This window comes from Dendroctonus ponderosae, unplaced genomic scaffold, assembly GCF_020466585.1.
Source record: "Dendroctonus ponderosae isolate FM_Combo_2020 unplaced genomic scaffold, Dpon_F_20191213v2 Dpon_F_20191213_1, whole genome shotgun sequence".
NCBI lineage: Eukaryota > Metazoa > Arthropoda > Insecta > Coleoptera > Curculionidae > Dendroctonus > Dendroctonus ponderosae.
Window position 1 is genome coordinate 8,118,417 of NW_026017110.1, and position 8,654 is coordinate 8,127,070.

At 42.7% G+C, this 8,654-nt stretch overlaps 2 protein-coding genes and 1 long non-coding RNA gene across 6 annotated transcripts; 2 read left to right on the forward strand and 1 right to left on the reverse strand.

Moving 5' to 3' along the window:
* Positions 1-182: 182 nt before the first annotated feature.
* Positions 183-7,482, reverse strand: LOC109532971. 3 transcript variants are annotated; one of them, XM_048666494.1, is made up of 3 exons: positions 7,055-7,399; positions 6,901-7,001; positions 183-765 (listed from the first exon to the last, which is right to left on the reverse strand). In XM_048666494.1, exons 1-3 carry the CDS (start codon positions 7,272-7,274, stop codon positions 529-531), a joined length of 558 nt encoding a protein of 185 aa, XP_048522451.1. In that variant the 5' UTR covers positions 7,275-7,399; the 3' UTR covers positions 183-528. The 3 variants fall into 3 exon arrangements, with proteins under 3 accessions (XP_048522451.1, XP_048522446.1, XP_048522450.1); XM_048666489.1 differs by lacking the exon at positions 183-765 and adding an exon at positions 7,422-7,482 and having other exon boundaries at positions 5,895-7,001; positions 7,055-7,341; XM_048666493.1 differs by lacking the exon at positions 183-765 and having other exon boundaries at positions 5,895-6,995.
* On the forward strand, positions 542-5,857 carry LOC109532981 (fatty acid hydroxylase domain-containing protein 2). 2 transcript variants are annotated; one of them, XM_048666427.1, is made up of 6 exons: positions 542-711; positions 1,215-1,458; positions 2,396-2,645; positions 2,703-2,884; positions 2,991-3,263; positions 3,318-5,857. In XM_048666427.1, exons 1-6 carry the CDS (start codon positions 684-686, stop codon positions 3,508-3,510), a joined length of 1,170 nt encoding a protein of 389 aa, XP_048522384.1. In that variant the 5' UTR covers positions 542-683; the 3' UTR covers positions 3,511-5,857. The 2 variants fall into 2 exon arrangements, with proteins under 2 accessions (XP_048522384.1, XP_048522390.1); XM_048666433.1 differs by lacking the exons at positions 542-711; positions 1,215-1,458 and adding an exon at positions 2,153-2,313.
* Positions 7,404-8,411, forward strand: LOC125504471. Its single transcript, XR_007281514.1, has 2 exons — positions 7,404-7,688; positions 7,753-8,411. It is a non-coding gene; the product is annotated as an uncharacterized LOC125504471 (long non-coding RNA).
* The last annotated feature ends 243 nt before the right edge of the window (positions 8,412-8,654 follow it).

Sequence of the window (8,654 nt, forward strand, 5' to 3'; positions counted from 1 at the left end):
CGATTCGTGTTGCTGAGCGTGGAAGTTCGTTATAAACGGAAAGTGAATATACAACTATCCTAAAAAGTGATCGTTATATCCGGAAGTTCGTTATAGACGGGTTCGTTATAACCAGTAAAAAAATACGTTGGTTTTTATGGATGACGTTCCAATTAAAGGAAAAAAAATCGTTTTAACCGAAAGTTCACTATAACCGGGTTCATTATAAGCGGACTAAACTGTATTTCAATTCACCGATTGAGATCACATTTAATATTCGTGTGTGCGACTCCCATGTTCCAAACATGCCGGAGTGCCCAAAAAAACTATGCAAATTTCCACACTTGCAGAAGAACAACTGGACTATTAAATAGCGTCAACACCGAGTTATCTACCTGTTTACCTTTTTCGATTAAAAACTTTCGCAAAACTTGCAACGGTTAATGAACGTCGCAGACTGGAGCATTGAAAAAATTGCCAAAAATTCCAGAAAACCAGGGAAACGTTGAATTTTCCGTATAAATCTGCGTTAATTTACAACACCCCGTATCAGGTCGCTGTATAGCAACGCTCAGTTGCCACTAGATGACACTGACCGCGAATCGCTCTTTGTTGAGCATGTATTTTCGTTCCAGTGTGCTGATCGCTGACTAATGCTAGTTTTCCAGGGAAAAAATTGATGTCAGCCGCATTTGCCGGGTCCAATGATGAAAAATAATCGCTGGGGCATAGGTAAGCATTGGGGCGCATCCAGAATGCAGAAACTGAGCGCTCAGCGCCCTTTTCCTACAACGCAAAAGACGATTTGGTATTGATTATCCATGTTTGCGAGCTATTTTTGTTGAATGTAAACAGTGTGCTAAGCGCTGAACGATTAGGCGTGCATTATTGAAATGCCTGGACAGGTTTGCGCTTCAAAGGACAATCAAATCGCGTGCATTTGCCGATGTTTTTTTCGCATGTTCTTAGTTCGTGAGTTGCTAGTATTTGCTTCAACCAAAGCCCTCGATTGCCTTTGGTTTCCCCCTGTTCTATTGCCTATTCTGGCCTCAGTTAAAGCACCTCGTTATAGCCAATTACTCGCTTCCTAGTTGGGAGCTAAAAAAAGCGCAATGCAGCCGAGCTCGATAAATTAGAAAGGTGTTTCAATGCACACACAAGCAAGTTTCTTAAATTAATATTCTCCAGCATTCATGCACGTTTAGCGCTTTTAATAAACAGCCGATTTTGAACAGGTCTGATAATGTTCGGGGAGCGCCAAGCAAAGGCCGAGTCCGCCCCGCCGGAGGCCCAAAACAAGCAGGACCCCGATAAAGTTGCCGCTAAAATGACCGAGACTACGCCCCTGGGGTACGAGAACTACGAAAACCCCTTCTACAAGGACCAGCCCAGCTCCATCCTCTCCTCTTTGGGCAGTGTGCTGGTCGTGATTGGTACGGCCCTGGTTGTCTTTGCAGCTGCCAGAAATACCATCACGTGGTGAGTTTGGGCGATAAAACTGGAGATTTTTGAACGACCAAAACGCAAATAACCCGACTTAATCGGGCCATTCAAACAAATTCAGGGAAAAAATGACCGAGATCCTGAGGTATGGCCGAAGGGAATTGCCACATTTGCACATTTCAAACCTTCGGGAGTTGAGGAACAGTCGAGGGAGTTACAAATTTAGGGGGTATTATTTTCCCGCTAAACCCAGCTGATGGGAGTTAATAGGCTCGAAACCGGTCCTGGGGATATACCTGAGATTAGCACATATCGAAACCTTCACTTGCAGTTTCTTCAAAAATTGCCGCTTTTTGTCAAGGGTCGGGTAAAAACCCTCTTACAGCGAAAGTTTTGCATTTTTTCAGTGTCGTGCCCGTAGGCGCCAACGGCCTTCTGTCTTTGGACTTACCTTGATAAATAACGAAACTCTAAACTAAAGCGAAATTTAAAGTAAGACTATAAGACCTTTGACTGTTAAAATCAGAATGGTGCAAACCGACTTCTCCCAACTCGACTCTGGTTATGCATCAAGGTGGGTTTAGTTGCGATGGAAACGATCCTATATCAGACCTGCCATTGGGCTGACGCTTGCAAGCCAAAATGGGCGCAGACCCTTTGCACCACTGGCTCGCAAATGTGTGCGTAAATCCTCTAATAAAGATAAACAAGCGTGATAATAATGTAATCAGTTTTCGCAAAACGTCGGTTCCCGATTGGCTGCACTACGTACATGGTTAAATAAAGCAACTGATTAAAGTTAAAGTCATTGAAAATGTGACGGAGTCTTTGTTAGACTGTCGGCCAATGCAGCGTCGCACTACATTGCATGGACAACAAAGCGTTAATTAGGTAAAGTGTAATTGGCGCGCAACCATTGTTCTTGTACTGGGATTAGTGTTTTTCAATGGATAATGGACGGGGACTTTTTTAGGCATGCCCAGAAGTTCTGGGGTGCGTCCGGCGACTTCTGGCAGGCCCAGTGGGACAAGTTCCTTAATGTGGCCGGCGAGGACCCGCTTTTCCTATGGGTGTTCGGCTCGACGGCGATCACCTTCGGCGTCTACTGGCTCTTCGGGGGCGTCTACACGTTCCTCGATGTCACCAACATGCCCAAAGCGATTCGCCGATATAAAATCCAGCCAGGAACCAACGAGCCGGTCGATAGGCGGCGACTGCTCAAGGTCTGCTCTTTTAGATCATTAACATTCTTCTGGCTCTTCAATGGGGGTTTCAATTAGGTGATTTGGTGCGTGCTGCTCAATCAGATCGCGGTCGGCATCCCGTCCTCGTATATTATGTACTACTCGATGAAATGGAGGGGTTTTCCTGGTATCCGAGAGCTGCCCACCTTCCACTGGGTGCTCTACGAGTTGGCCATTCACATCATGGTGGAAGAGGCCGCTTTCTACTACTCCCACAGGTGAGACTATTGATGGTTTGCTATGAAGTGGTGTTTCTTCTCATTATTATTGCCCTCACTAGGACAAAATGCGAATAACATACTGTAATTTGTCTAATTTTTGCAGGTTTCTCCACAGCAAACATATCTACAAGTACATCCACAAGCAGCACCATGAATGGACGGCGCCCATAGCAGTGACCGCCATCTATTGCCACCCCATCGAGCACATTTTCTCCAACTTGGTGCCCCCGTTCTTGGGGGTGTTTGTGATGGGCTCGCATGTGGCCACTGCGTGGCTCTGGTTCACTCTGGCTATTCTCAGCACCCTCAACGCCCACTCTGGCTACCATTTGCCCTTTTTTCCCAGCCCTGAGGCGCACGACTTCCATCATTTGAAGTGAGTGGTTTTGGCCCCGCATCTTTCCCAGTTTTACCGGGTTTGACTTGCCAGGTTCAATAACTGCTTCGGAGTGCTGGGGGTTCTGGATCGGATCCATGGCACTGATGCAGCCTTCCGACAGACTCGCGCCTATCTGAGACACATCATGATGCTGAGCTTCATTCCACCAAGAGTGGCCATTCCAGACACCCAACTGACCAAGATGAAGTACTGGCAGATGCAGCACGACTTGAAGCAACAGTAAACTCCCATCAGTAGTGCAGGTTTTTTCACATTTTCCAAACAAAACGCTCTCTCTCAGCCGAAGTTGACCTGCTCTCATTGGATGGCTGCAAATCATCCAGTTAAAGCAGGACGGGGGGTTGTGACGGGGAGTGAAAGTGCAACTAGTGTGATAGAAAAGACTGGACTGAAGGCGGGCATTCACCGGACAATGTATATTTGTAAAAATCCTATTGGATTTGTTTCACTTGCTTTGCAAGAACGTTTTGTTGCAACACTTCCTTTAGGGCACTTGTGCACTGCTTTATTTAGCCGGCAACACCAATCTAATCGCACCCACTAGAACGGTTTGGTTTTGTTGATTTGACACAGGAACGTGCCTTTGAAATGGAGCAAGTAATCCAGAAAAGCTGGCTGGTCTGGATGAATGGGCTGTGGATTAAAGCGAAGCTGGACAAAACTCTTTTTCACCGCTGTGGTGTTTGTTTTCGGCGTTCGAGAAATGTGAGAGTAGGGTTTTGTTTGCGCAATCACTCATCAACTTTATAGGGTATAAAGCTATTAAATCTCCTGAACGAGACCAGGATCTAATGTAAAAATGTGATGTTTTGCTCTAGGACTATTAGGCCTATATACCGGGTGTAAGTAAAATGTGGGGTGTTTTTGGTAAGTTGATGCATTCCTTGGCATATTCGGTACACCTGAATGCGACAAATTATCACACAACACCCTGTACATGTTTAATTAGAATAATTACTCGAAAAATGCTGGCATACATGCTTAATGAAGCTTGAGGGCTATTGCATACAGGGTGATTTGCTCAAATATTTTCTGAGTTTCCTCGTTTGAGACTGTGGCCATATGTTTAAATCAATTTAAAATTATCTGTCTGTGATATTTTTTGAAGGTGCAATTTTCCATTTAGTAGTAAAATACTGATTGATAAAGTTACTTTTCGGTCCAAATTACCGGTTGGTTCAGTTTCAATCGTGAAAAAAACAAAGAAACTCGTGAAGGTAGCAAAGTATATACAATACACAGGGTGGAGACTGTGACTGGACTAAATTTGCTAGCGGGCAGATGCATAATTTCCTATTTCCAAATTTGTTGCGAAAAGGGAAACTTCCAGGGCATTTAAACTGAATTGTGCTCTTTTCCATGGAGTGTCTAGCGCTTTTCTATCTTTCCTAGTTTTTGCGTAATTAATTTTTGAAAGACACCATTGCACTCAAAAGACGCAGTGGGGAGCGTGACAAAAGTTGCTTCACAGACATGCCAATATTCTACAGATTTTTTGCCAAAAGTCATGCGAATGCAAGTTTTACTATTTTCAATGGATTGCCAAGCGCTTCTCTATCTGTCCCAGCTCCAAATTGTTCAACCTTCCGCTTGCGAATTTATTCCAGTAAAGTCTCCCCCATGTATACTTATCTTGAGAGCGTGAATCCTTGTTATTTCAAGCCTTATCATGTTTTTAACGATTAATTCCAAAAAATATTATTTCTTGAATAGCATGTTTAGGACAAAGAAGAAAATATTTGTTCAGTTTTATTGCAATGATTGCAAAACTGCCATTGACCGTGATAGGAACACACAATTAAAACGTGTTTTAATTGGTTTTTATCTAAAAATTATTCGGCGGGCAAAACATCAGAATCTATTTCTGCTTGATATCAAAGGAACATTCTGCCACCGATTTTTGCCGCGTTTCATGCAAGATTTGTCTTAAACTGGCAGGAACTTTTCGGTCGCTACACCCGGTATTCTCAGAAAAAACTCATATTTTCATTACCACCTTTATAAAGCGCTTTTTTATACAGTGCGTTTCATAATAGCATGTACAAGGGGCCGGGTAATTTGTAAATATATTCGGCTATTTGATATGTTTTGCTAAGAACTCACAAATTTCTCAAAATTCACCTTTTTGCAAATGCGGACATTCCAAAGTAATTATTCTAATTAAGGCGGTTTTACTAGGCGCAACCTATATAAGGTTTAAATAATTTTGTACATAAGAAATTGAGAATGATTGAAGTAGATTTCACGTCAGCCACTAAGCGCCATCAAAAGCAAAAAAAAACTGTGGAACAAATTTCGAATTAAAACTGATGAGTTTTTCGGGCTTTTAAGCCGTTGTGGAAAATAACTTGTTCCTGACGTTTCGGAAGCACGGGTGGCCTGCATCTTCTGAGATGCATTGCCCAACCACTCTAAAAGCCCGAAACTGTTTTGATAAATTTCTATGTTTTGGTTCAAACACCCGTACAAAAAGACTGCGATTTTCTAAACAACAAATTATTTCCAATAAGCGGTTTGTTAATTTGTGTATAAATGTAAAAGCATTTTAATATATAAGATATTCAAACATGCATTTGCCCTCTTATTTGATTAGGGAAAACACGTATCCTGTCGCGTACAACATTTATTTATACATCTATACATCTTTATAAAAATACAGTTTGTATAACAATAAAAAGTATCACAACAATGTATTGCATTATAAGGCACTTGGGTGCTTATAGTAATCACTAATCAGGGCTTCTTCCAAATTATACCAACTGATTAAGCCTGGTGTAAGTGACAATTTTTGAGGTTTCTGCGCTTAAAAGGGCCAAATTCAGCCGTCTTCTATACAGAGTGTTCAAAAAAATGGTAAAATATGTTCAAATTTTTAAATATGAATAGTCCCTTAAAAAGCCGACTCAATTTAGTTTTTTTCCTCTTAACGTTTTTTCGTTACACGCGATCTTTCCGAGGAAAATGCTGAAATGTAATAGAATGCACATGGAGATTTGCATCATTGCAATCAAATGAATATGGCGATTGGAATAAATGTCTGTTTCGTCTTTGAAAACGGGGCGTTTAACGAAAAAAACTCAAGGAACAAAAACTGGCTTAAATTTATTGGGCTTTTGCTGGACTATTCATTCTTTCTGATCAATCGAATCTATCATGATCGGCAAGCAAAAAACTGCTTTAAAAACTATTTTAGGCGCAACTCGTGTGGCCCCTTTCGTTCACACCCTGTACAGAATCGTCAAATGCTTCTTAGACTAATACAAGCATGCTGCGGAAGATATCGGGGTCAGTTTTGATAAATGCCCTCAATGAGAAAGTCCATTCGCTTATAGTTGCGATGCTGCCACCAATCGGCGCCCCTTTTATAAAGCAGTGACAGCAAAATAGCCACAAGGGGCACCGATAAAATGACCACCACTATGGGGATAATATACTTTGAACGCGTGCTTTTGCTGCTCAATAGACTGGGATCGATTTCCTCCACATCAATTTCGTTCTCTATGGAATCCTCCTGGCTTATATAGTCGGTGTCAGCCTCTGTTATCAGAGGCTTTTTATAGGTGACCGTGCCATTGGCCGTCGTATTGTTAGTACGAAGGTCGGAAAAACTTACCCCCTTCTTGGGCACCACTGGCTTGTGCCCGTCCTGCTGAGTTTCCTGCAGCAAACTCTCCTCACGCACCGGCTTAACGACTTCACTGCTAATCCCTGAAACTGCACTTGGGGCTCAATCCAGCTCCAGTAAGTTTCGGAGAGTCACGACTCACCATTCGTTTGAGCCAGCGCCTTTTGCACTGGTGGAACCTCCACCATATGCTCCCGTCCAGTGTGTGTTGCTAGCAAAACTTCAGGGCTACTAAGGGGAAAACTCACTGGGCTGGGGGAACTAGTGGGAGGCTTGGCACTTGTGACGTTGCCCATATTGGGCCCCAAGTCCCCTTTCAACAGGGGCAGCAGGGCTAGACAGAGTAAAGGGGCAAACAGCATGGTCTTTCCAGCCCTCACGCCGCAAGGGGGTTATCGAATTAATCCGTCGGTTGGTCAATGCCAAGCACTTAAGCGAAACTCATATCAATAAAAACTATTTAAAACCACATCTGCAAAGTTTAAAAACTTGCACTTTTAGCACCTAACCTGCTAGTAGATGACGTTTCGGCTGATAGTCAAATGCAAATAGTTTGATAATCTGTGGTCAAATTAAGGTTAGAAGTCGTTTACAAACAATGGGAAAGCCATAAATGAAGACAAGAAAGCTGGTTTTTCTGTAATTGTCATCTAAGTGAACCGCATTAAGCCCTACGAAGCGCCATTAAGCGCGGACGATTATATTCGCTTATAGAACAAAGCTGGATAAGAGCAGCCCAACTGTTCATATCACGTTGCCTCAAGTTGATTTAACTGGTAAGCAAACGTTTTCTAGGGGTGCAAACGGCAAGCTCTCAAAGTACCCCACGTCCTTTTTTAGATATATTCCACACCGTCGACTTCCAGTCAGTCTTGCAAGAAAATCAGTCAATTATCGCAATGGCTGCGTGGAAGGTTAGAACGTATCCTGGAGCTTCCCAGATCAAGGCACTGAAGCCCCAATTCATCATCAAGTATGTGCCCTCGGAGCCTACGTATTTCTTAAAAATGAATCCCTTGAAACATCCGGAGGACGGGAAGCTGAAGTACCCTTTCGACACCCTAGTGAAGGACATCAAGAACATGAAACTGCCATCGCCCACCTGGAAGATCAAGGTGGTGGTGAAGAGCAACAAGATTGCTTCGATTATCTTCACGAATAAGTGCGTGTTAGAGAGAACAGTGAGTTTCGGGGCGAAGAGCGAGTTCTTTGAAATTGTCATTGAGAACAGGCCTGCCTTGCTGTTGGGGAGCCCTAATACTGTTAACTGCGTGGAGGACATTGAGATATTGTTGGGGATTATTCACACCATCAATGCCAAGGACTGTATGATTTTTTATAAGAAATAATTTCGAATGGTTAGGACAGTTTGATTGGCGGAATTGAAGAACACTATAAGAAGCTAACATCTAAGGAAATTATTTACTTTATTTTTCATTCATCCAGTGAGATCCAGTTGATTTGTATTATTACTAGACATAATAATTTTATTTAGTATACTTTTGGAGTCGTTTATTATCTGTCCTCAATTAATTTTCCTTTTCTATAAACCTCCACCGCAGGACTGACCATAGATAAAGACAAGTATAGATAGCCCACTCTCTCGCACTTTGTTGGACCCGCGCTAACCTGCTGCCATCTATTAATGCAAAGGCACAGCTGCGTTTTAAATCTGCTTGCGAGTATGCGTCCCTGCTACTTGTTTTGAAGGTTTGTGTCCTTACTATTATTGGTGACCGATT

Coding starts and splice junctions, on each gene's coding strand:
- LOC109532981 (XM_048666427.1), top strand. CDS start 684: ATGATGAAAAATAATCGCTGGGGCATAG. Junction 712..1,214: donor AAATAATCGCTGGGGCATAG/GTAAGCATTGGG, acceptor GATTTTGAACAG/GTCTGATAATGTTCGGGGAG. Junction 3,264..3,317: donor CACGACTTCCATCATTTGAA/GTGAGTGGTTTT, acceptor TTGACTTGCCAG/GTTCAATAACTGCTTCGGAG.
- LOC109532971 (XM_048666489.1), bottom strand. CDS start 7,274: ATGCTGTTTGCCCCTTTACTCTGTCTAGCCCTGCTGCCCCTGTTGAAA. Junction 7,002..7,054: donor GGCGCTGGCTCAAACGAATG/GTGAGTCGTGAC, acceptor CCCCAAGTGCAG/TTTCAGGGATTAGCAGTGAA.